At 37.8% G+C, this 27,247-nt stretch overlaps 2 protein-coding genes across 2 annotated transcripts; one reads left to right on the plus strand and one right to left on the minus strand.

Moving 5' to 3' along the window:
- The first annotated feature begins 14 nt into the window (after positions 1-14).
- Positions 15-22,363, plus strand: KPNA5 (karyopherin subunit alpha 5). The gene is made up of 14 exons (XM_065632530.1): positions 15-215; positions 3,124-3,257; positions 5,581-5,682; positions 5,761-5,860; positions 6,671-6,765; positions 7,589-7,720; positions 8,595-8,683; positions 9,875-9,974; positions 11,504-11,667; positions 12,689-12,767; positions 13,713-13,838; positions 15,016-15,143; positions 16,800-16,978; positions 18,704-22,363. The coding sequence occupies exons 1-14, from the start codon at positions 212-214 to the stop codon at positions 18,889-18,891; spliced, it is 1,620 nt and encodes a 539-aa protein (XP_065488602.1). The 5' UTR covers positions 15-211; the 3' UTR covers positions 18,892-22,363.
- On the minus strand, positions 19,727-27,247 carry FAM162B (family with sequence similarity 162 member B). The gene is made up of 4 exons (XM_065632533.1): positions 27,065-27,247; positions 26,496-26,607; positions 23,545-23,653; positions 19,727-23,316 (listed from the first exon to the last, which is right to left on the minus strand). The coding sequence occupies exons 1-4, from the start codon at positions 27,180-27,182 to the stop codon at positions 23,218-23,220; spliced, it is 438 nt and encodes a 145-aa protein (XP_065488605.1). The 5' UTR covers positions 27,183-27,247; the 3' UTR covers positions 19,727-23,217.

A 27,247-nucleotide genomic window follows, 5' to 3' on the forward strand; every position in this document is an offset into this window, starting at 1 on the left:
TGCCGTGCCCGGGGCGGGTGCCCGCGCGCGCAGAGCCTGCCGGGAACGGAGGGGCCCGCCCCCGCCCCCCCGGCCGGTGCGGCGCGCGGCGGGGCGGCGTCCGCCATCTTGCATCGCGATCGGCTGCCGGCGCCGCGCTCCGGGGCGGAGCGGAGCGGCCGGGGGTTTCTCGCTTGGAGGGCGGCGGCGGGCGCCGTGTGTCTCCGCTTCGATGGGTAAGGGCGAGAGGAGAGCTGAGAGGTGGAGAGAGGAGGCGCCGTGCCTCTCTCTGGGGCGGGGTGCGGCGCTCCTTGCCGTAAGGCTCCCCGGCGCAGGCCGGTCTCCTGCCTGCTCGGGGGCGGCGGGCAGCAGCGGGGCGTTACCGCGCACAGCAGCTCGGGCCCCGCCAGGCGGGGCGGTCGGTGCCGGTATGCGGTGTTGCCGCGCTGTTCTCCGCTGCCTCCTCGGTCAGGGGGCTGCCGTCCTCCCGCTTCCCTGCCCTGCCGCTGGTGGAGCGGACTTTTCCAGCCCCTCGTCCAGGAACGCGGGTGAGGAGCTCGGCTGGTGGCTCTCAGTGGCCGGGGTAGGTGTCCTCTCGGCCGAGCAGCCGGCCAGGGGACTTGCGGTCCGGCCCGGTCCTGGCCGGTGCGAAGCCCGCGGGCAGCACCTGGGGACCCGCGCGGCGCCCCCGGCGCTGCCGGTCGGGGGGGGCGGTGGCAGAGCCAGGCACGGTATTTAGGGAGCCTTATGTAGGCAGGGAGGAAAAAAACTCTTAGTAGGATAGGTCTTAATCTAGGTACAACAAGTGAGCGAGATGCAGGATGGTGGAGGGATTTAGTGTTCAAACGAGTGTAGTTTTGCAGAGCAGAACTGCAGACTTCTTTAGATCTAGATGCAGAAGTTGTGAAGCCTGAATAGATCAGGGACTGCTAGTCTTTTTGCCCCTATGGTGTCTATGCCAAAACCCTTGTGGGTGGAACAAAACTGTAAATTCGTAAATTTTTGAAAACAATTTTGATGAGCACATCCTCCCAGTTGTGCTTCTGTAACTCTTTATTGAGCTGGTAACCTAAACTGGGTTGCTTTGCATGCTGATCTTGTTTGGTTCGTTGCTTGGTCTGACAGTTTTATTGGCACAACTAAATTAGCGAGACATGAATGATTAAGAAAGTGATGAGAGTCTAGGACTAGTTAAGCCAGTACTGTTGTTGGAAAAAATGATTTTCTTAAATTGTACCTCAAAAGTTACATGACGATTACTAGAAAATTGCTTTAGTTGATGGCACACCTAGCATTGTGGTCCAGAAATGGTAGTAGTTTATAGAGGCTCATTCGAAGCAATTGTGTTTGGGTGAAATAGGCTGTTGAGTCCTCAGAGTGTCTTGTTGATGTCAGACTAAGTCTGCAGCCTGTTTTCCTCTCAGAGTCTGTATTTATTGCTCAGCAGTCCTTGGTACTGCTGGTATTAAAAAAAAAAATAGTCCCAGCATGGAAGTTGATTGAGAATTCTGCGCAGCTCAGGAGCTGTAGTTCATATGTTCTTATGTATGTTTTCTTGTTGTAGAAGGGTTTCAGACAAGTGAGAGTTCATGTGGTGTCTTAAATAATATTTTTGACAGTTTTTTCTCAGATGAAGGCTACAATTTTAGCTTCAAAAACTAGCGCCATACTGTTACAACCTTTATCAGTCAGTTTGATCGTTTCGGTGGCAGAATCATGTTTTATCACTTTTATCTTTTCACAATTGATGTGCCTGAAATGACAGTCTGACTCAATCTAATGAACAGCTCTTTCGATGGATTAGAATCTATCATTTGGTTTAAAATGGAAAAGACTATGCCTATCTGGATGCTGTTGACCCTTAACTTGTTTTTCTGTATACAGTTTAGAAGGAAATGCAGCATAACCTTTAGATCCTTTGTTATGTTTGTGAAATAAGCATCTTAAAAAATAAAGAAACTGTAATAAGATATTAAATGAAGCAGTAAATACTGAAGATTTTCTTCTTGGATTCAGCCTTATTTTTTAATACACTTAATATCTCCTTTTTGAGGGGAGGAAACAAATTCCTTTACTTGCTGACAGAATAAAAGTTTAGCAACAAAATGTTTTTGCTTTTTGTTTCTTAGTTTGTTGTCGTGGTTTAACCCAAGCTAGCCATACAACCATGATAGCCGCTCACTCACCCCCCTCTTCATGCCATCTCCTCCAAATAGGGTAGAGAATCAAAAAGGAAGGGAGAAACTTGGATTGAGATAAACACAGTTTAATAAAATAACAAAATACTAATACACTACTAGTAAATATATATATAAAATAGAAATAGAGTATAAAATAGAAGATACTCAAGGCAATTCCTCATGAACTCCGTCTACACTGAGCAGCCAGTCCCAGGAAGCAGCACCTGGTCCTGAACAGCTGATCCTGAAGAGAGAAAAAAGGAAAAAAGGCAGAAGGGCCCCGAGGCCTCTGCGAAATGGCAAAAGGCTGAACTAAACATCCCAAACCGAACTCCCCCGGCTCTGACAAAAAGAGTGAACGTGGTGAAAAAGCGAGACAGAACAAAAGATCCCGACTGTCCTTAAATAATGAAGTGTGATGCTAATGGGATGGAATATTCTTATTGATCAGTCTGGATGTCAGTCAAGCTCTGCCCCATCCATGCCCCCATTCCTTGATGCCTCGCACCTGTGGCCAGAGCGCTCAGAATGTCCTTGGCTCTCAGACCAGAGCAATTCAAAACATTAACTCCGTTATCTCTTGTTCTCAAACTAAATCCAAATAATGACAGTGCTACCTATGAAAAAGAAAGGTTTCTAACTATGAAGAAAATTAACTCATTTTCAGTCAAACCAGCACATGTTCATAAGACTTGTAACTTCTTTTTGCAGTAGCTTATGTCCTTTAATGAAGTATCTGATCCCTGAGATGATCTGTAGTTTAATCTGCAGTTTAGAAATACCTGTCTAGGCAAAGGTTTTTCTCTGATTTCTACTTAAGAGATTTTTGTTGGTGAACTGGGCATTGCAAGCAGCTACAGGAATATATAGCTGTTGCTGTAGATATTTTTATAGTATAAGAGGTGGCATGTTTGCTTTGCAAGGTTTGGCCTTTTGGAGTAATTTTTCTTTTTTTTTTTAATAGACAACATGGCAAGCCCGGGTAAAGATAACTTCAGAATGAAGAGTTACAAGAATAATGCGCTAAATCCCCAAGAAATGCGCAGACGAAGAGAGGAGGAAGGAATCCAGCTTCGGAAACAGAAAAGGGAAGAACAAGTAAGTATCTTGGTGAGATGCTAACTGTTAAGTGCTTGCGAAGCTAAATTCAGTTATGTGAAGGGACTTGAGCAGTTGACTCCTGTGGTGCAGAATTCAGAGTGCTAGGTTGAGTGTCTGTTTTCTGTGCAATCCTGGGGAGCACCAGGTGCTTCTCGACAGTGTCATAAAACAAAAAAGTGTACAGAAACCCTCTTAAGTCACTAAGGCAGAGGAGAGACCTGTGTCTTAAGTTCAGTCCTGAGTGTAGGTTTAAACATGTAAGACTGGGCTAAAGGATACTATTTCCGATAAGGATTAGAAACCTTGCATTCTCTTCTAGAGTTTGGGCCAAAGTTGTACTGTTAGAAGGGAGAGTATTATTTTCATCTCTGAAGCCATACTTCAAATTGCCCAAGAGCTTCTCTACAGTAACTTAGTGAAGTGGATACCAATTGGTGGTCCCTGAACTGTTAGGTCTAACATTCACAGTTGTCCTCATTGGGTTTTTAGCGATCAGAGTACATGGAGCATTGTATAATTTAATGGTTTCTTTTCCCAAAATATTTATTAGTTTCTTCCCAGGAAAGTAAGAAATGTAGTTTGTTTTTCTACTTGGTCTAAAGTGGCTGGATTTGTCTTATCTACCTAGAGAGTGCCGCAGGCACTGACCCACAGTCTTCTCTGAGCTGGGAATCCTTACCTTTCTCCTGGGAAAGTGGTGCTACTGCATGGAAAAATAATTTAAATTAGTTCAGTCAGAGAGGTAAGAGTAAGGAGTAGTATGATACTGGAGCATTTGCCTGTGAATGGGTAACTTCATTGTAGTTCCCACTGAAAGTATTGTTTGCGTATTTTGTAATAAATACTCCCTGGATAAATTATGAAAATAATAGGTGTTTCCTCTCCCACACTGACTTTTGTAACAATTAGAATACTGTTATGTTCTCCTTGATCTTCATTTGCTGGACTGGTGTTTTTCAGCTCTGCTTGAACTGGAGAGAACAAGTTTATGCAGGGAGATGAGGCTGCTTTTGTTCCAGAAGAGATTATAACTGGTAGATAGACTATGATCCTAAGCAAGAACAGTTTATACATTTCAACCAAGAGCTTCTGTGTCCTCGAGTGCTAGAAAGAATGGCTTGCCTTCCAAAAGAAGAATGTTGTTTCTTCTTCCTTTGTGGGTTTAAATGGAATTAAACCTTGTTTATGTCCAGGATTCTGCAGTTGTTTTTTGTCCAGGATTGTGCCCAGTCCAGAAGTGTATTGAACAAGGGAGAGAAAGTCTTGTGTCAGGTTCCTGTTTGAAATATGAGTTGATGCAAACATGGAATTGCTCCTGCAGTTTTGGGCATGTACAGTAGCAGAAACCTAGGTGTCTGTAGACACCTAGAGGACAAAAACTTAAGGATTTAGTAAGGGGTTTCATTATTAGGCTTACAGGTGAAGTTTTGGTCAATGAACCGAGGTTCTAACATTTATTTTTAAAGATGCCAACATAACATTCTTAGAATAATAGTTGTAAGTGTAGTACGGGGATTAAAGGTAAAAATGTAGGTTTGGTTTCTCAAAACGGGCTAATATGAGTGTTATGCTTGTATGCCAGAAAATGAAGAGGCACTCATTAAACATAGCTTATTAAATACTACGGTGCAGGTATGTATTTTGAGCATAGGCAGTGCATGCAGCCAATTTTAAAGTGATTTTTGGACTTAGAGAATGTTTAATGTTACATAATTTGAAAGTTTACCTTGAAGCTACACTATTTTTTCTGCAACTATATTAAAATAATGTTTCTGTTCTAATTTTTCTGCAACTGTATATTAAATATAGGTGCTGTTAAATTGTCATGCAAAGAAAGTACATAAATCATAGTCCTTCTATTGAAGGGAGGAATGCAGTATGCTGAAACACAAATACTGTTTCAGTGTTGATGATTTTAGCCTATTGACTAAAAAAGGAGAAAGTATCCTTTAGAACACTGTTTCCTGCGTAAAAATAAATACTGATTTTGAGAGAGAAAAGAGTAAAAGTAAAAAGATCTGTATCTTCTTTTCCTTAGATGTGGAAAAATTTATGGATCTTTGCTAACTAAAAAGAACTTCAGGTTTTTTCTGTCTCTAAAGTCCTGCTGTGCAGTTTATCAAGATACAAATATAGTAATGTTTTTCTCCTGTATGTTGTTTAAAATTTGATGTAGAATTCCATTTGCATGGATGAATAGGAAGGTGAGTAGTTGAAATACTTTAACTAGTACTGGTGAAAGCACTTCTTCAGATGTATGTCATCAGTACTCACTCTGTGGTAATCTCTAATGTCTCCTGAAAATTTCTGCCTTGTTTAGCTGTTTAAACGCCGAAATGTTTCTCTTCCTGGAAATGAGGAATCTATGGTAGAAAGTCCAATTCAGGATCCTGATGTCAGCTCTACTGTACCTATTCCAGAGGTAATTATTTCAGAGCGTGTTTAGAATGTTATCTGTTAAGGTGCATACTACTAGATATAATCCTCCTTTCATTTTTAGGAAGAAGTTATTACGGTAGATATGGTGCAGATGATTTTCTCAGATGATCCTGATCAGCAACTCACAGCAACTCAAAAATTTAGAAAATTACTATCTAAAGGTATGTAAACCTGCGTTGTTGGTTTTTTTCATTCGTTCTGTGTTGTTATTACGAATTTTAGTCAGAGTCAGTTAACATCTAGTTTTGTTTTACTTCAAAATACAGCTTGCTGAAACTTCTAGTTCTGTTTATAGAGAAACCATGCCAAATCTATTCCGACCTAATGGCTAAATACAGAAAGCTTCATTATTCTGATGTTAAGTCTTTCAGACAAAGTAACAAAAGCAAGGACATTTTGATTGAAATGTCTAGGTCAGTAATTAACTGCACACTAACATTACTTACAGCGCTTGCTGCGGTGATTCAGTTTCTGATTCTCGTTCTGTATTTGAGGGGAGAAAAATTACATGGCTGCCGAGGAAGAGTTGTAACTTGTTTTTGTTGAGAATGTAAGGCATGCAGTCTTAAATTAATGCTAGTATTTGTATAGCATGATAGGTAAAGTTATGGTTGGGCGTTTAAAATAGTATCTAATCATAATTGCCCTTCCACTGACCTGAGCTACTGACCGAGGGAACAGTGTTTTGTAATGAGTTACTGACATGCCAATGGATAATATTATGTGTTACTATTAATATACATAATAGGGTATTTACTAAATTGCAGCACTTTATGGAGATGATCCTGCAGTCTTCTAAAGTCAAAAGTTTAGCTCCTTCATTTGAGACTAAAATAACTGAATGCTAAAAATTATTGTAAGAATTGAGAATCGTATTATTGTTTTGTGTCATACTGGAAAAGTAATTTATTTGGTCTTTTTTGTTAGACTTATACAAATGTGATCTGTTTTTTTTTTTTTTAATTCTCTAGAGCCTAATCCACCTATAGATGAAGTCATACAAAAACCAGGAGTAGTACAGAGGTTTGTGAAATTTCTAGAGAGGAATGAGAATTACACTCTGCAAGTGAGTTTGGCTGGTACTGATGGGAGGTTTGGAATGAGATCAGAAACCCTTCAAAACAGCTTTGTAAAGCATGTGATTATTTTTTTTAATAACCAAATTTAATTATTTTTAACCACCGAAGCTGTCAATTTTATTTGTCTAAAATGTCAGTTATTGCCACTGAAATTGTGACTTGACTCTTGTGAATTTCATAGTAGTCTTTAGGGTTATGTATGCAGCTGGTCAAATACTTCGCTGTTGAAAGCAGAATGTGTTCAAGAGAGTTTCCAGAGTGTTATGTTAAGATCATCAGCATCAATGTATGAGCAGAATCTATTTGGTTTGCTTTGTGTATATTGTAGTACTTTTCAGTTCAAATCTTAGAAAAAAAGAAGGAAAAAAATACGGGAAACTGAAAGGCTTGTATGAAGCCCCTTTAGAAAATCGTCAAAAGATACATAACTAATAGTAGGAGTAACTAATTCTGTCTACTTTTGTTAGCTCATGGCATGGCACTTAGGCCTTGTGTACATTCATACCAGAAGAATTAATATAAACAAAAGGAATTTATACTAGTTAACAGAGATTTGAAAACTTCCTTACAATTAGTGCTGCAAGCCAAAACCTAAAAAAAATTTAGATACTGATGGAGCTTATTAAATAGAGATTTTGTCAATGCCAGTTACTGTATCTAATAGAAAGTACAATAATAGTAACAATTGCTATTCAGTGGAAAGGAAAAAAGTTGGAAAATTAACTCCTGCAACTCCCATGTCAAACTGTTCTTCATGAATTTAAGCTTTACTGCTGTGTGGTTTAACATGGTCTTTGTGCTCCTCAACAGTTCGAAGCAGCTTGGGCTTTGACAAACATAGCGTCTGGAACTTTTCTACACACCAAAGTTGTAATTGAAACTGGAGCTGTTCCGATTTTTATTAAGTTGCTTAGTTCAGAACATGAAGATGTACAGGAGCAGGTAACTGTTTTCTTGGGGTGTTTTATAATTTCTTAAAATTAATTTATGAATGTCTTGTTTGTGGGGTGTTTGTGTGGTTAGAGAGGTTTTGAGGCCCGTTTGCCTACTAGCCCATTGATTTGGCTGCAGGAAGATAAGAAATTACCTTCAGTGTATTTTTACCCTATTTTTTTTCCTCTGATTCTTTCAGGTTTCTTTGAACCTGTTTTTTATTTCATGTTATTGGGTGATTTGAAGAAAGTACCTTATTTCTATTGGGGCATTTACAGGTGGATAGGATGTAAAACACCATAATAGAAAGAATATAGTAGAAAACAATGTGGATTTTTTTTCCCTAAGTTGTCTTGTAGCTTTATTTCCTATATCCTTCTGGTCTTTCATCTTACGATGTTACAGTCTTCATTAACGTTTTCCTGAACTTTATTTTTTTGTTTATGTTTAAGAGAGGCTATAATTTACTGGCTTTTATTTCGCATGTTTGAAAGTTTGTATAGTGAAAGTTCATGATTTACCTTTTTTATTCCTCTTACATTGTTTGCAACTTTGAGGCAGTTTTATTGAATCTATTACACATAGTGAGGAAATGTAACTACTGAAAAGTGTGTGTGTACCCTTTTTATTGAAAAGCTCATGAATCAATATATTTTCATAACAGAAAATTTTCTTTCCTTGAAAGAGTGACTTCAAGTGTAGGTAGTTGACTTTGTGTCAGTTCTCAAAAAATGCAATATAGAAATCAGTAGTCTTTTGAAATTTTGTATTTGGAATGATACTGCTTTTTTGATTCTGTAATATTTGTTGTAAAAATATATAGGATCTGTAAAAGTTGATTTGCAAGCATGTTTAAATTCACTTGGATGCTTTACTTTTTAAGGCAGTGTGGGCTCTTGGTAACATTGCTGGTGATAATGCAGAATGCAGAGACTTTGTTTTAAACTGTGGAATATTACCACCCCTCTTGGAGTAAGTAGTGTAAATTAATACTCTTAACTATAGCATATAGGTGTAGATAACTGTAAACTTCAAATCAGAATTTATTTGAGAAGAATATAAGCTTTTTGCTAAATAGAGAATATTTCTTTTTTATTATTATTATATTGCTACGAATCTAATGTTTTGGATTGCCTGCGCTTTATGCATATCTTTAATTAGTCTGTGACTGGAAGCTTTCCAATGTTTCTAAAAGGAGAGAAGTGTTATTTCACAGGTATGAAATTTCTCTCTTATGCAGAACTCTGTGTTCTCAGAGTTCTGGATATATAGGGTGGGAGCGATGATTGAATTCACACTTTGTGTGATTCCAGCTGGCTGGGCAGTAGGCTGGTTTCCCCACCTTTGCCCAGTAGCTCTAAGTTCCACTATCGATTTGCTTGTTGAGATGGTCTGGCAGACGAGTTGTAAGTTACATGAGCTACATTCCACCAGAAGGTTTCTCTTCACTAGGAATATCATTGCAGGATTTACTATATGCTTACAGTAGGATGTAAGGCAGCTTCATCACAGGGAGAAAATTTACATGATGCAAATTTTGTTAAATTCATTATTGTTTAAAATAATAAAATACTTTAAAACATTCATAAAATAGTTTAAAATAATAGAGGAGAATATGATTGCTTTCCTCGAGGATTTAAAGGATTAACAGTTTTAGACATTTTGGTATTTATCTGAAAATTAACCTGATTTTTCAGGTGTTGAATCTTTCGCATTCTGTTCAGCAAAAACAGTGAAGTGTTAATTTTTTTAGAAGATCTTTTAAGTTCTAACTTTTTATGGAACTTTTTTTTTATTATTAGTTGCATTATCTGAATGAAAACATCAAAATTAATTCAAGGGAGAGCTGCATCTCCTAGTGCCTCTGAAGACCTTCAGAAAACATTAGTTGAAGAATTTTTTTCATATGAGCAGTGGTTTATTTTGTATGCATATACTTGATTTGGAAATGAGAATTCCATGCAAAATAATCTGTTCAGATTCAGTTTATTCTAAGAAAATATTCACAGCATGTAAGCTATGAAGGGAAATAAATTGAAACTAGTACCCAATAATAGGATTTCTTATCCTGATTTGAGATACTGTTGGTAATAATAGACATAAAAAGGCTTGCCTTTTCAATAAGAAAATGTTATTTTTTTAATTGTCATCTCTCTTTGACAGACTGTTAACAAATTCCAATCGTCTTACAACAACTAGAAATGCAGTCTGGGCTCTCTCAAATCTCTGTAGAGGAAAGAACCCACCTCCAGACTTCAGTAAGGTATAATAAAGTGTTCATTTTGAGAAACCAGAGAGCTGAAGAAGACTTATGTTTGTAATGTTGTAACACACAGAATCTTTGAATCGGGTGATAGGCTCAATTCTTTTTAATGTAAACACACAGCCTTGTCCATCTGTTGTATCTGCACAAAATCATCTAATTTGACATCAAATGACTTAAACTTGAGATTGTAATTAGTCAGATGCAATAGTCATTCACTGGTATGAAATGATGGACAAATAATACATTCAGTGTTAACCCCTTTGGAGCTGTGTTTTCTCCAGATCTGTTTTAGAGGATGTGAGTTAAGATCGATTTTAAATTTTTTATTTTATGATTACAAGTGCTTGCTGCAGGAATAAAATGTTGAGTTTTCTGCTCTGTCAGATGCAGTTAAAACAGGCTGTGATGACAAAGGTGATTTGCCTGTATACTCTCCCCTTCCTCCTCTCTCCAGTATGTGCTTTTGAAGATAGTAAGACTGTAGAGGCTAGTGGGAGTATTAGCTCCTTATTTTCAGTATGAAATTGATTTCTGGTGAGTTTAATGGCATTAAAAGATGGAACTTTGGATATGCTGGTAGAAGAGACTGAGGTTAAAGTATCATTAAAGATAATCTGGAGACAATTTACATGTGTTGAAGCTTACCTCATGGCGTAGCAATTACTGTCATTGCATTTTAATAATTCTGGCAGAGATTTTAACAAAAAGGTGAGATTTCTGATGTCAGTTAATCAATCACCTCACAATTGTTCTGCCTAAGTTACATCCTTCAGTAGTGTGGTGTTCTGGTAGAAAAAAACCAAGATTTCTTGCTGCTTAAGCCGTTTGCAATAGCACTGGTTGGACACGTAAAGGAGGCTGAATTGCGTAACCGATGCAAGATAAAGAATTACATTCTACAAAGAATGTGAAATTCCCAAGCCATACAGCCGAAACCTGTCATGTTCCAAGTGGTGCTGAGATGGTCTTGTTCATTTGGCTCTGTCTGTTTGAAACTTGTAGGAGGTTAAGGCCAGAGAGTTGCAGTGAGAAGGGAAGTCAGCTGTTGCTTGTTTGATTTGGTTCAGTGAATGTTAAGTCCTTTCTGAATCACTCTGAGTTTCTTTGTGGTGAAGGAGTTGTAAATTGGTTATTACAAATAACCTCCAGTACTCCTACAAAGACACCAATATAAAAAAAAAAAAATTACTTCCAAATTCTGTTCCTCAAGTGATTCAAAAAAGCATCAGTAATTTCTGGTCATCTGCTTACCTGTAAAAGCAGACTTTTTTGTTTAAGCTGAACAATTATATACCTATTATGATATCTCTGAATAAATAGGCCATGGATCAGAATTTATCCAAATTGCCAGTTTGAAGTGGATATCTAGTTTATTCAGGAAGTGTTCTACATAGGTCCTGATTTATTAATGAGCTCGTATGCTTTGGTAGTAAGTAGTTTTGCACCTTTATGCTTTTGCAGAATGTTCTCTGAAACCTGAAAAATATGCAACACCTAATTTTATGCAAAATTTTTCTTTAACCTAGGTTGCTCCTTGCTTAAATGTTCTGTCAAGACTGTTGTTTAGCAGTGACCCAGATGTATTAGCAGATGCTTGCTGGGCCCTCTCCTACCTTTCAGATGGTCCCAATGATAAAATTCAAGCTGTTATTGATTCTGGAGTGTGTCGAAGATTGGTAGAGCTGCTGATGTGAGTCTTCACCTAATAAATGTCTTACAGTACTGTTAATATTCATGAATTCAAACCGAGTTTTTTATTAGGTGAGAAGTGATGAACATTAATTCAGTCTGAAACCTTTTCATTTGCCTGCTACGTTGCTTGGCTCCTGGGATTTTTTTCTGAGATTGACAGTGAAAAAAGTTTTCCCGATGTATTCCTTTATATTCTTTAAAACTTAGTGTAGAATTTCATTTACATGGAGGAATAGAAAGCTTTTTATTATTTTTTAATTTCACTCTTCCTTTTTGTTTTCTAGGGGATGTAGTTGCAATACAGAGTGTTCTTGGACTCACAAAGTCCAGAGGCAGGCGTGTGCCACTTTTGAACTGTTCCACTATATCAGTTTTATGGTTCATTATTTTCTTAGAAAGGGAGCCTACATCCCTGTGTTCACATGGGGGCGGCAGAGCAGGTCAGGGATAGTAGTTGCCAGCACTGACAGCTCAGCACAGTTGTCCATGAAAAGCTCATTTGTACAGCTTTCAGGAAAGGGTCAGGCTGCTTTTTCTCTTATAGATGCTTTACCACAACTGAGTAGATTTCCTTCTCTCACACCTCAGACAGTTGAATATGGGCTTTGTGTACTGACTTCTAGGGTTATTGACTTACAAAAGGGGAAAGTTGTCTTACAAAGGGGGGCTGCTAAGTTTTAGTATATAGCTAATAAAACCTCTTTTGTTTCTGTGGCTACTGAATAATGCAGGTTCCACTATTGTATGCAATCATACTTGAGCTGGGTGAAATGAATCTGCTGGGCAAATAAATTGCTCTAAGTTGTGTTGTTCCATAGAGATGCCCTTTCCTTGACTCAGCAATTCAGCTATGGGCTTGTAGTTGTTAAATTTGACTAAATAGGGGGAAAAGTCTAAGAAGTAATGCAGCGTTTTCTGTAATTGGAAATTTAGCACCTGAAGTTAATAATTGTTCACTGAAAATGTAAAATTATATTTTAACACTTGGTAATATCAAGCAATTTAACATTTGTCTCCAGGCATAATGATTACAAGGTGGTATCCCCTGCATTAAGAGCAGTTGGAAATATTGTTACTGGAGATGATATCCAGACACAGGTAAGACTGGTTGATTTAAGAAAAATGATTGGCACATGGAAAAATGCATACAGAATTCTGTAAAAATTCATTGTGACAAAATACATGTCTAGTACAGGTATCTGCTATTGCAGTGAAAGAGGCTCTCTACAAATCTACATTATTAATTTGACAGTCAGTTTAGGCTGATATTTTAGACATAAAATTGCTGCAAGAATAAACATTTTCTTACAGCACTATAGGCAGTGGATTGCTTTATTCTTCTAAGATACCTTTAATGTTGCTTCCCATTCATGATGCAAGTAACTTTTTTTTTCCCTCCTTAGTGGAGGTTCAATTATTTATTAGCATGCCCTTTTTAAAGTCTTCAAATGCAGTCAGAGTTTTTGCTTGTAAGCAAAGGTCATATTTGGTTTGTCCATGAATTTGTATGTGGTAGTCTTAATGATGCAGTTTGTTCTAAAGATTTGTCTTTAGGCAGTGGAATTGATTTTGATGCAATGGAGGAAATACTAAGGTCCTGCTTTAAAGAAAATTGCATCTAAAAGGCTGACAGAACTAGTGTAAAGGGAAAATAAGGAAATAATTTGATTATTTAATTTGTTTTGAGCTCTATAGGAGAGGATTTTGCTGAGGAATTAAATAGAAAACACCTGTCTCTTCAAAAACAAATGAACAAAGAACTATACAAACTGGATGTACACTTCTCAGTTATTCATATTCTAACCTTAAGCATATTCATATTCTAACCTTTAGTCTTGCTCTCTTTAATCTTCTGGTCTGAACTTAACTGAGGGTAGATTGTTTCAAATTGGAGTGTCAATGACGAGACAATCCAGCATCATTAAACACTTCAGTTTTGCGGGATGTCATCTGTCACGCTTTGTGTAGTGTAAATGTGTTGCAAAATCTGCTTTTATGTATGTATATTGCACAACCAAAATTTCAACTTTTAAATTATTTTAGGTGATTCTAAACTGCTCTGCATTACCCTGCCTCTTGCACTTGCTTAGTAGTCCCAAGGAATCTATTCGAAAGGAAGCGTGCTGGACTGTTTCAAATATTACTGCAGGAAACAGAGCTCAGATTCAGGTAAAGCCTGTATATTTGTTATGTGGTTGGGTTTGTTTTCATTTTACTACCTCACTTGGTTTTCTTTCACAAGGAGAAATACGTAGATGCTACATTCGCTCTGCAATGGGTCTCTTCCAACCAAAATGATTCTATGATTATTTGCTTTAGTTCTAACTGTCTATAGTTTTACCTAACTTTAATGGTTTTTTTTCTAAATTTTGAAAGATTGTTACAAATAACTTCACAAAATAATACTTTAAAAATAGCTGTCATTATTTGTACTAGAGAAACGAATTAATTTCTGTCGAAGGGATTTGGCTGATGCTTATAAAACAAATGAAAGGGTACTTAAAATATTCTCTTAGATCTGATATCAACAGTTGTTATTTTTCCCTGTGGGAGCATCATCTACTGGTATATTCTCTTTAGTTTTGTTCTGCATTGTAATATACATATTAAAGTAATAAGCAATTTTTGTTTTTTTAAAAGTTGAAACCATCTTGTACAAATTAGTCCAGTGAAAAGTGGATGATTCTGCCAATTTGGAAATGTTGAACATTTTGCTTGGATAAAAAACCTGCATGATGTCATCAATACTGAGTTGTGTTCTTGTGGAAACTACTACATCCTGACTATTGCTCCAGGTGTCTGGAGTTACCTGAAAAAAGGTTCTGTTTGACAAAAATAAGAATTCTGAATCAGAGTACATATTTCAGTATGATTTTTTTTTTCCCCTTATACTGCAGTCAGGGATGAAAATGTTACTTCTTGATGTCATTTAAAATGTATAATACAGTTTCCAGTTATAGACATAGTCTTTCTGTGGAGACCACAAACGTGAATAAAAGGGACAAAGTGAAGTTTTGTTCTCAGGCTTGATCTGCAGTTCAAAACCTCAGGTTTAGTGTTTGTCATGTGATTTTTAAATGGGCATATCCAGAAAGCAGTATTCTGTCCACTAGAGACAGAGATATCAACAAAGAAAATACTCTGTTGGCTGCTGCAGTGCAAGGTTGGAGTAGTTCTGAATTTCAGTTTAGTGGCTCTAGTTAGCATGGTGCCTTCTAACAAAGCATTGTTTGCTTTGATATCAGCAGGCATCACTGATTCTTGTAGTGAAGGGTATTAATGTTCTTTTTCTGTGTGAACTAAATCTTTATTAACAAACATAAAATATTATAATTTCACCTCTTAGGCCGTTATAGATGCAAATATTTTTCCAATATTGATTGAAATTCTTCAGAAAGCTGAATTTCGCACCAGAAAAGAAGCAGCATGGGCCATAACTAATGCGACATCAGGAGGAACCCCTGAACAGATTAGGTAAGTTTGTATATGTTAACGTTTTCTCAGCGAAAGGGTCTTGTTGAAGGTATTTTTATTTCTGCATTTGAATCCTGACAAAACATAGCAAGAAAATCCTAACCACAACTGTGACTCCTTGATACTCTGTCTGTACAGAGACTAAACACGTAGAAATTCAGAAAAAATGAATGAAATGTATGCAGTAGACTTAATAACAAATTGACCGATACTGCTTTGTTTCAGTGGTATTACACCTAAAACTTTCACAAGGCTATCTTTCAGAGTTGATATTAGATTTCAAACACAATTGGAACAGTTAATGAACAATTTCAGTATTTGAAAATGGAAAATTTTGGGAGACTTGTTTCAAAAACTTACACGATGGGTTCTTTTTGTGGAGAGACTTCAGGAATTTTGGTGGCTTCCTCATGTATTTTAAACCCACTATCAGTATTTTAAAACAGATACCTGAACTCCTTTTTCAAAATTTAATTTGATTAAAAGTTACTGTCAGCAGCTATTTATATGCTGCAAAGACTGGACTTCTTGAAAGACTAGAATAAAATACTTTCTGGTTTCTCTGAAAACCATCAGCATGGCAATCAATGTGAATCAGTAGCTGATAAATGGATTAAAACTGACAGTGTATTATTTGGAAACCAGAACTGAAAATGATGTGGTAAGTCTTCCAGCACGTTGGGGAGATCTGTTGCAACAAGTGCATTCTGATTTATTTAAAATGTAAACAATCCTCGTTTTCTTATAACCAAGTTTTATCAGAGGTAAGGAAAGTTTCTTGATTTCCGCCCCGCCCCCCCCCCCCCCCATTTGGATTGCTTGCAGAATGTAACGTCTTAAAAATTTAGTGTATTTTAAATGAATTTTAATTCAGGATCCTCAAACAGTAGATGTGCGTGTAGTACCATAGAAGTAGCTTCCTGTCACAAAATACAGATATATTATCTATGTCATGAAATTTTAGCCCTTTTAACTGCTGTCTAACTGCAGGATAATTAAAACCACTAAATCAACTATATTTAAGCAACTTTTTGATGCTGGCAAAGATTACTGTCTTTATTTTACTTGCACACTAGAAACAAGGACACAGGTTCTGACTTTCAAAGTTCCTACACAATTTTGTGCAAAATTGGGAAAAGGATACTCAGAATACAAATATCTTTTTCATATGTACAATTATGTTCTTCCTTTAAAGTAGGTAATGCTGATAGCTCAATGGGCTGCTACCGTGGACTGTGTTAGTATAGAGCAGTGTCCAGTGTTCTTATCTGTCTCTAACGTGTTTACTTGACATTTTTGCCACTACAAAATTTCAAATGTCCGAGAAAAGAACTTACTGCTAAAACTAACTTTTTTTCTTCTATTCAGTTAAACCCATCCGAAGAAGATAAGTGAAAAGGAATTTAAAAGACTACAAATTCCAAACTCCAGTTAGGAACATGCACATGAAATTTTCTCGTTAGGATGAATTAGACTATTTATTCAATTTCAGACTAAGATTATCTTTCTGTTCAATTTTAGAATTTTTTTGTTCCAGCCACTTCTTTTAGCAAAATTAAGGACCAATAGTGATAGTCAGGCATGTCAGAATAAATGTGCTGGATTATCAGTCCTTTCTTTTTCCCCACCCCCCTCTGTTTTTCTGCTCTTATAAAGGTATTTGGTAGCACTAGGTTGTACCAAGCCTCTTTGTGACCTCCTGACTGTGATGGATTCAAAAATAGTACAAGTGGCTTTAAATGGACTTGAAAATATTCTGCGTCTTGGAGAACAGGAGTCTAAGCAAAATGGAATGGGCATTAATCCTTATTGTGCCCTTATAGAGGAAGCATATGGTAAGAAATTACTTCTTGTAAAACTACATACATGAACGTCTTTGTTTCAAGCTGTAAAAACAAAACCATTGTGAACCATTTATAGGTAAGTTTAATAGTAGAGTTTTTATTTCAAGCATAAGTGGATATCAAAGCATCGTAAATTAAGTAATGTAACATGGTGGAAAAAGTGGTTAAATGTGGAAAACCTGTGGATATTTTTGTCTGTGTTCAGTTTACGAAATGTGCCTCTAGAGAAGCTTTCTCAGAAATATGTAACACACAGATGTCCTAGTCTGCTGGAGCCATGGTTTGCGTAAGTTTATCAGCTAATCCTAAATATAGTTTTCTTATTTTAATATATAGTCGCATTTGGTACGGTTTCATTACCAACACAGATGCGAGATCAGAGGGTTTTTTGCTTCCTCCCAAAGTCCATCACTTTTTAGCATAGTAAATATCAGTAATAGAAAAATCAACTTCAGCTCATGAAATTAAATAAGTTTGTACTTATTTCTGAAAGTATTTTGTTCTATTTCTTCTTGTAAGACCTGTTGAATTAAACCACATTTTAAAGGCAGAGTATCAAAACTAAAATGACATCTGTGCACTTTTGTGACTGGGATACTTTTGATTTAACTTCAAAACTGTCTCAATAACGAATATGATCTAATTTATGGAGACTTGAATTTTCGTAGTGTCTGACAAAACAGAATTGGCAGACATTTGTGTTTCAGGAACTGCCAATAACAATTCTAGTTGACCGCATTATATCTGACGAAATGGTACTGACTTTTCTGTAAAGCAGCCTTGAAATCTGAATTCCGTGTTAAAGTTGCATTTCTAAAATCAAGTGCATACTCGAGAATGTACTTTGCAATCTAACATCTAAGAGGAATAAGTACTGAGTCCTTTAATGGAATTTATTCTGTTCCAGATTTTGAGTCTGTTCACAATTTCAACTATTGAATGTCTAGGTTCATTTTTTTCCTTTACCATTTAAGTGTAGGCTGCTGAAGCTGTGGAGTAGAAGTTCTGTAGGGGAAACAGCTGATAATGTCACTCTCATTGCTTTGGCCTCTATAGTCACCAGAAGGGTTCGTATGAACTCTTTCTAATCCACCTTAAGAGAAAACTGAATTGTCTTAAATAGTTTAAAGGGAGTTTTGAATCAGCTGACTGCCAAGCACTTAATTCTGACAGCAGAACAGAGGTTATGTCCTCTAGCTTGCAAACAATAAGCCTTTGGAAAACTAATATCTTCAAATCTTGAATTTGAAAAAAATATACTGGACTGTGCTCAGTGACAACTTTATAATAGGGGATAGAATTCAGTGTTGGGGAAGGCAGAAGGAGTAAAAGAAAAGAAATGGAGATACTGGAAATTACTATAGCAAACAGCTTTATGCTATCCTAATTCTGTACAGATACAATTTCTTTGTAGGCATGGCATATTTCTCCGTAGATAGTACAGCCTCCTCCTTCTCCTTAGTTTAACTGATATACATTTAACATAGTTTTAAAATTAGTTTGGACTTCAGAGAATGAAGATTAGAAATACATGGCTTAGGAAATTAAGTAGTAAGAAATTAAGAATCAGTGATGTCAAATGAAATGAGAATGATTCGGGGTTGCATTTTTTTATCTAAGAAAAACCACTAAGTTTTCATACTATAAGGTGTTTTCCTTTGAATTCATCATTCTTTTAAGCAACTAGATTTTGAAAATGTTTTGTTTCGAATTTAGGACTTGATAAAATTGAATTCCTTCAGAGGCATGAAAACCAAGAGATCTACCAAAAGGCTTTTGAACTCATAGAGCATTACTTCGGTGTCGAAGAAGAGGACTCCAGTATTGCACCTCAGGTGGATGAAAGTCAGCAGCAGTTTGTGTTTCAACAGCAGGAGGCTCCAATGGAGGGGTTTCAGCTGTAAACTACTGAACTGAAGACAACTGTAAAACGTAAACATTTGCTGGGTTTTGGGGTTTTTTTTCCCCCCAGAGGTCTTTTCTTTATGGCCAAAGCTAGAGGAAAAGTTGAATATGTTTTGCAGAAATAGATGAAGCAGCAGCTCATGCACTTTTATATATTCTATTAGGTACAACTGTTCTTTGTTTTGTATTTGTGTTTTTCATTATCTCATATGTACAGAAAGCAACTGTGAGTAATCATGTCTAAAGTAAAGCATTAAATGTGATTTAACAAGAACTGTTAAGCTAAGACTTGGTAGGATTTTAGGTAGTGGTTCTGAATTTTCCATATAGTCTCAAACTGCATATCAGCAATACAGTTACTGACAGTTGCATTTTTGGCAGTAGGCTTGACTTGCCCAGTCTCTATTAAATCTACCTCTTGTATTGAAGCAAAAACGTTGCTTCAGAACTAAGGCATGAAATAAAGATGAGCTTGTAAGAAGCTGAATTGGAATGTGAAAAATATTTATTTAAATTGTGAAACTTTTATGCATTACTTACTTTACAACACACTGCTGGAATTTAATTATAAACTGTATTTAAAGACATAATAGATATACATATATAATGCTAATTACCTAATATAATATTGAATATATTTAAAAGCTTTTCCTGAATTATGTGGGAAGAGGACTATTTCAGAGGTTTTCCAATTGAAATCAGCAGGGAGCTTGCTGGTCATTTGATATTGGCTCTGTAATTAAAGCTGCTAAATGGCATTAAAAGTCAGCCACAAAGACAGTACTTTGCTGTGGAAGCAGTTGCTGTAGTTACCACAGGAATGCTGTGATTATGAATGGCAGAGATGGTGATATGCACAAATCACCAAGCAGAGAGTTTACAGCTGTCTCCTGTCAAACTGTGGTAACACCGCTTTAGTTTGAGAAACATTGCGATGTTTGCTTTTCTAGTACAGTAGCTTCTTAAAAGTTTAGACAGTAGGTGGGTTTTTTTTGACCAAATATGCTACCGCCACTGAATTGTTCTCTAAGTTACTAACTTGGTTTTCTTTTGGTAAGACAATAGAAATACTGCAGTGAAGAACGAATAGCGCATCACTCCTTTCCAGTTGAAGGAAAAGTTTGTTGTACTGTAAATAGCATTAAGTATGTGGACAGCAAAACTAGCTAGAAGTTACTGTCATCTAAATATGTAGGCTCTACAATATACAGTGTTTGCTGCTAAACACTAAAAGAAATAGAATACTAATATTTAATAATTTTGAATACAGAAAAATGTATACTCTGCTTAGACTTGCATATAATTAGTGTTTCTGGCGTATTAGTATTACATCTCATTTGGAGAAATTAATACTTTGGGTTAACTCTAAAGTACGATTATTTTTTTAACCTGTAATTAATGTATTAGCTCCTGGATTAAGTGAAATCTTTGATGTATGAGAACATTTCATGCTTCATAAACAGCTTCAATTTAAACTTCAAATTACTTACCCCATGGCACTGTGCTTGTCACTAAACAATATTTTAATGCACTGAAAAATACAGGTTAAAGGTGGTATCATTTACAGTACCATTTTATCTTTAGATTTTTTTTTTACATGCAAGTTAAGATTTTTAAGATGTTTAACTTTGTTACAGCAATATATACCATACTGTAATTGAATGTGGGACTTGAAGTGAATTTTCTAAGATTAATGGTCGGTTTTGACTAAGGCGTAACTGGGAGAGAAGAAACCTCTGTTTAGGGGAAGACGGAAGTGTAAGAAGTGTATATAGGAGTGCTGTTACTTTATGAACTCTGAATAATGAGATATTTTAGCAAGTGACACTTGAAACCTAGATTTGTACAGCATACAAGAGTTTTGAATAGCATGAGAATACTGAGTACAGCTGCCAAATTTTCATATAATGTTAGATTATTGTATTCGTGCCCTTTTTACTCCCATAGTTTTAAATTTTCATATACTGACCTTCCTTCCCCCTATCTGTTCAAAGTACAGGGTAACAACCACGGAAACCTACCAGGATTACTAGTAAATGCTGAATTTCAATGTTCTTCTAGTGTAAGAAAATTATTCAGGTAACAGGGTATTCCATTCTTTCTAACAACCTTCTTTTGATAATACTACATAACCAGCTGTGCCTGCTTTTTATTTGGAGAACCCTGTAAAAACTGCATTTATAAGCCTCTCTAATTTAAACCAAATCTGAACTATAAGAATCTTGATTAAAAGACTTGAAAATTAAGAAAAGAGGGGACACTTAAAGTATTAATTTGTTTTGAAAGAATGTCTTCAGTTTTGTGGCAATTTATGTGTGAATGGTTAGTGACTGCACTTTATGCATTTAGATAAACTGTATTTCATGCCTCTGATACATTTAAATGTAACAGTTTAAAAGGGAACTAAAATGGATGGCCTTTGGCTGCAGAAAACCATTATTTAAACTGAACATCTGGTTTACCCTAAAATTGTTAAAAAATAATAATGAAAATTCTTCTTTAAAGGATAAACATATAGGATGGCCTCTCCTATTTTATCACTGGGTTTACAACACGCTTTGTTGAAAGCAATAAATGAACAATATAAAAACAGAGATGATGACTTAAGGTCAGCTCTGGTATAGTCATTTGCAGGTAGGGGCATGAATACGATGATGTTGCCTAAACAGATGAAACCAGTGTGGAGAAAGGAAGAAAAATAACCAAGAGAAGAAAATCTCTTTAAGTTTGGCATTTCATTTGGAATCTGAAGTGCCCTGTCAGTTACCAAGTCTATTTAAAAGTACAGGGTTTTGGTTGTTTTGGTTTGAGTTAAAAGAGTACCATTTGTTCTGTTTAAATGTGAATACTAACTAGCTAATCTATGCAACTATGCAAAGCAGAAGATTTTTTTAGTTCCCTACTGTTGATACACTGAATCATATCTATTTTTTTTCATCATTGCACTTTTGTCTGAGGACTGGTTCATACAGCTTCTTCATTTTCTAGTATTTGCTTTAAACACTGTTGCTAGCAGCAATCAGAAAGTAGTAATAATGTTGGCACAGAAATAGGTTAGCTGTAGAACAAGTTTGCAACTGGAAAATATTTATTGTTGGGTCTGTCTTTGAAAAAAAAATAGAAAAGATGCACTATTGTCTTTCCTCCACGGTTAGTTCTCAGTTTAAATTTTTTAAATTGTACAGCTGAGGATTTTTGTAATAGGTCTGCCAATTGATATGTGAAGTTTAACTCTGACCCCAAGAGTTCACTGAAATCTGGAATGAGAAATTTCAGTTATTTGTGGCACAATATCTTCATCTAATGTGTGGAAACTAAAATACCTATACTAACTTCCAATAGTAATAGTGCATCTTTAAATCTAGGCCAAAGGCCCATTACTGTAAAAGAACACATATGAGTAGTATGCAATATTATGGAATGTTAAATCTCCAAATACCATGCAGAAACCAATAAAACCTATTTTACACATGTTTATTGTATTTATTTAGTGTTTCAATAAGTGTGGCTTCCTAAACTAGAAAACACAAATGCCATTTTGAATACAGCACTCAGGCAAGGGAATTGAAACTGGCTGAATTGTGCACTGAAAAACTACGCACTGTCACCAGACAGAAAGCTTTTGGGTTTCAAATGTGTTTTGTAAATATCTAATCAAACATATACTTGTACAATAATCACAGTCCTGTCTCTGCCTGCAGAACCGACTGCTTTTGAGAATTCCCGTGAAGTTTATAGGGACTTCAAAATTTGTGGAATTATCAGGCCCTTTCCCCTCCCTTCATTTCTCCAAACCTTTTCTTTTCGGTGTTTAAGATTTGTAATATTCTGGCTGATTACAGTTTGTTCTTTATTTAGACTTGAAGAAGTGAATTGTGTAAGTCTCCTTATTTTTGCAGTTTTCATACCTCCACTACTGCTTGGTCTTTGCTGCGTTTATCCTTTCATTGAAAAATAGAGCTAGTTTTTCTGTAAGGAACTCTCATCTGTGTAACAGCTCAAGAAAAGAAAGAAAGAAAGAAAGCAAGCAAGCTTTTAAGACAGACAGTGGAAACTTGTCTCCCCCGTACCTGACATTCTTAGGAAGCTACCTCATCTCCTTTGAAATTAATTACTGCTTTTACATTCTAATTTTGATAATTTGCAACAAGTACATCAAGTATCTCTCTTTTATTAGAGACCGTTTCATTTTGTGATCCTATAAATACCCTTGTTGGCTCCAGTCTGTGCAATACTACAGTTCCCCTTTCTTGGTGAAATTTACTGATCTCTCTCAGCAACACTTAATTTTGCTCCTACAAGGACACTGGGCATTTCAAAGCAAGTTACTTTGTCTTCGACTCTGCTGCTAGTGCCGCCTCTTTCCGCCACTGGGCCTTCTTTGCCATGTTCCACCTCGTTAAGGACTCGTGACGTGCTGCAGCCTGTGGAAGTAAAACATCTACTTAAGAGTAGCGTGGTGTGAGTAACAATGCTCCTCGGGGAAAGCTGCCCAGCCTCAGGAACAGCCAGCAACTACTTACATGTCCGGGTGACAGGAACATCGGTCAGCTAAAAGGGCAGCTGTAAGTCACTGCTGCTGAGGTTTCTCTACTTTTCACAGAATTCCGTAATTTTTAAGTTTGCTACACGTTGACTAGCGCTGTACTCACCTTTTTAGCTGAGGCAATCACTGCAAAACAGGCAACAACTGACAGTGCGATCATGATGTAACAAGCTTTAACTCGAGCTTTGTTTCTTGCCTTGTCTAGCATCTCTGGCCTGCAATTAAAGTTATTGAATTGAATCATAACAAAACTGTGAAGCGTCTCCAGAGCATCGCAGGCATAGTATCACCACTGAAAACCAATAGAATTAGCTTCTCAAGCAAGCATCTTCAGCTTGCTGTGATTGGTTATGTACCACCCAAGAACTTTGCATTTTCTGACCCTAAACCATTTCCACTGGAAAAGCAACATTTAATGGATTAAATGATTTGTTGGGATTTTTAAGCTGGAAAAAAAAATGTTAATGCAATAAATATTTGCAGTTAAATATTTGGGGTAAATATACCAGAAATCATATCTTAAGCTCTGGAAATTTAAGAGATTGTATCTATTTTCAACAGATGGAAAAATGTACGTGGTGTCAACCAGATGTGCGAGCAAGTTAATTTTATTCAAAATTAACCTTGGAAATTAATTACTGTCATGTCTAACCTGTTCAGGTGACAACCTGTATGCTGTGGGCTAGAGACTTCAAATACTTGGGGAGGTGATTAAAACAGAGTTTGCACTGCTACAAGCCAGACTTTTTAGTCAGTTCTTTAGAGAAGCAGCAACTTTATTTAAAGTTGGCAGCCGATATCAGCCTCCTTGCTGTTACAGGAACAGATGCCTGAACAAGAACAATCTACATGATTATTTTTGCTGGTTAAAGGCAAAAGTAATGGAAACTTCTGCCCTGCGTTTGACGGTAGTTGCTGCAAGAGGCGTCGTACAGCCCAGCATGCTGCGTTGGTTCAGCTCCCATTTCCACCCTCCTCTGCTTTGAGCAGCAGCAGGGTGTGTACCCCAAGAACCTAGAGTACAGGAAATCTCCGTATCACTAAAATAATCCCAAAACTTTTAGCTAGATCCTTTTCTGAGTCAGATGTTATACTTGGGAGTAGTTCTTAAGATATTCATTATAATGTTGGCTGTGCACTATTTTCCTTTCATAAATCACATTGGAATGTTTTATATATGTAAAGATAAATATTCATAAGATCTAGAATATAAATATACATCGTATATAGTTATGGTTCTATACATATATAAGCAAAAAGGATACTTGCATATAGAATTAATTTTATGTTGTGAATGAAGATATTGTAATGATCTCTTTCCCCAAAAAGCCTTTAGCTTTACTTTAAAGAGGATGAGTGTTGGGATGGGGCAGACAACACCTGCAATTCTAAGTAACGGCTTTTGTTTTGTGCAGTGGTGAACATACATCATCTTTAAAAACAAAAACAAAAGCCACACACGTCAGACTAGCACATAAAATCATTAATCCATTAATCCATTTGTAGCAAGTAAAACCATAAATGTTATTAGCCTGGTTTATTAGCCTAATCATATTTCACAATGCACTAATTGAAACTCTTCTGAAGCAGGTTTTCACTTTCTCCTTGCTTTCTGCCTCTGCTTTAAGGAAAACAGACCTGATTATGTTATTCCCTAATTGCACATTTAGGGCATTTGCTACTCAATCCTTAATCAAGACTCTGGGTAAACTTCTGCTGAAGTCAGTAACAGCTGGTTCGTTTGTTGGTTGGGTTTTGTTTGGTTGTTTTTTGTTGGTTTGGGGTTTTTTTTAAACAACAATAAAAATAATCAAACAAAAAACCTTGAATAAGGACTGCAGATTTGACCCTTAGCACAAACTATCTTCAGCGGCTAGATTGTGTTCACAGGCTACTTGCCTTTTTTTTTTTTTTTTAATAGTTAAAGCAGTGACAGTTCAGCTTCAATGTCTCATAATTCACTTCTCCTGGTGTATTAGTATTTATGATCTTACAGTTCTAAAAAGACTTTGCTCACTCAGAAAGCACAAAGTGGTGACAGGCACTTGGCAGGCCAGCTATGGCATGGAAACGAGCAATTTGTGTGCATGTATGTGTATGGACTGGTAAATGTGTGTCTTTATAAACACTTCCCAATGATGTGAACAGCTTTTAGAGCTTCTGCAGCCTGTCTGAACTTTTCTCTAGGGGAAGATGGTGGGACTGACACAGCCCAAGAGAGGTGGGACAGTGGGAAGCCACCGTCCAGCTCGGGAAACACCAGTGAAACTATCAGGAACAGGCAGAGGTTGAACCTGTTGCTCGACACAGCTCTGTACGCTGCTTATGCTCAACATACCATCCCCGACAGGGAGATACCACGATGATAAAAAGTAACGTCCTGGAGAGAGACAACTATCAAACATCCTAAGAAAAAGGCAGCAATTAACATCACAGGGGTTTCATGTGTTCAGTGACTGACTCCCTTGGGGGATGATAACTTCCAGCGAGCCTGAGAACCAAAGAATCATCGTGGCTCGTGTGGGAAGGGACCTTCAAAGATCACCTAGTCCAGTGGGTCAACAAGAATGAGAGGCTAAGAGTATGTCAAGTACTTGGTTTTCCTTGGTGGAGGATATTTCTCTCATAACCTCCTTTTCTACTTTTCCTCAAATTCTATAATAAATCATAATTCATTGGATGTAATCATTCAATGACAGCTCCCGTAGAACTGTTGATGGGAGCTATAAACAGAAAATATTATTTACCAACAACATCCTTATCTGAGCACACATTAGGAATAAACAAAATAAACAAGCCAGTGCATAATTGTAACCACAGCTATCTAGTCAAATGGATCTAGTTCGTAATCCCAGGCTCTGGGGACCCCAGCAAAGAACATTTTTCATCTTAACCTCTAACCAGGACAGGAAATTCTTTTGCCCTCTAAGTTGTTTCCAAGTTTTCAGTGTTGAAAAACTGACTAGTTCAAACTCTGCAGAAAAGCTTTAGATCAGGATCACGCCACCACTTTCCCTTCAGCTCCATGTTCCCCTCGGACAAGAGCAGTGCACTTACGTGATCCTTGGAGGAATATCTTCTTCTGTCTTGAAACGTCCAGTCCAGAGGAGGATTTTTTTGTCAAACTTGGAAGGTTTGTAACTTGCAACCACCTTGTGAGCCTGCTCAGCTTAAAGATTAGTAAAAAAACACTTCGTCAAACCATGTACTGAGAGTGAATGACGGGGTGGTAGTAACGGTGGAAGGGGAAAACCCCTGCCCATCCTGGTGGTTGGAAGAATAATTAAGGGATTAAACTTCCAGGTTTCCGTTACGTGGAGTTACCACCACCAGGGGTTTTGAAAACCCCCGCATGCAAAGAGAATCTCTGTGGGTCTGGTTCGACCTCCCCGCAGCCCGCGGGTGGGGCACCCGCGCCAGCAGGGGAGCGGCTGGGACCACCCGAGCTGCCGTGCCGGCCGCGGTGCGGACCCGGCCGCCGGGGAGTCCCAGCCCCGCTCCGCCGCGCCCCGAGCCGCCCGCCCGCCGCCAAACCTCCCCGCGCACCCCGAGGCGCCGCCGGCGCCCCGCTGCCAGCCCCGCGCACCCCGCTCCCCGCGCCCGGCGCGGCGGGCAGCGCCCCTTACCGCGGGCAGCGCCCGGGCTGCGGGCGGACTCCCCGCCGGCGGCGGCTCCCCGCGGGGCGGGCAGGCGGAGCGGCGCGGCGGACAGCAGCCGCCCCGGGCGGAGGCGCGCCGGCAGCATGGCGAGGACGGCGAGGGCAGTGCGGAGCGGCGGGACCCTCTGCCTCGGCGAGACCCTCTGCCTCG

This window comes from Caloenas nicobarica, chromosome 3 (assembly GCF_036013445.1).
Source record: "Caloenas nicobarica isolate bCalNic1 chromosome 3, bCalNic1.hap1, whole genome shotgun sequence".
Taxonomy (NCBI): domain Eukaryota; kingdom Metazoa; phylum Chordata; class Aves; order Columbiformes; family Columbidae; genus Caloenas; species Caloenas nicobarica.

Bases quoted from the DNA above. Each gene is read 5' to 3' on its own strand.
- KPNA5 (XM_065632530.1), top strand. The intron at 6,766-7,588 runs GTGAGTTTGGCT...GCTCCTCAACAG, and splicing joins ATGAGAATTACACTCTGCAA to TTCGAAGCAGCTTGGGCTTT. The intron at 16,979-18,703 runs GTAAGAAATTAC...TTTCGAATTTAG, and splicing joins CCTTATAGAGGAAGCATATG to GACTTGATAAAATTGAATTC.
- FAM162B (XM_065632533.1), bottom strand. From the start codon at position 27,182: ATGCTGCCGGCGCGCCTCCGCCCGGGGCGGCTGCTGTCCGCCGCGCCG. The intron at 26,608-27,064 runs GTAAGGGGCGCT...CTAATCTTTAAG, and splicing joins CAGCCCGGGCGCTGCCCGCG to CTGAGCAGGCTCACAAGGTG. The intron at 23,654-26,495 runs GTAAGTGCACTG...CTTTAATTGCAG, and splicing joins GATATTCCTCCAAGGATCAC to GCCAGAGATGCTAGACAAGG.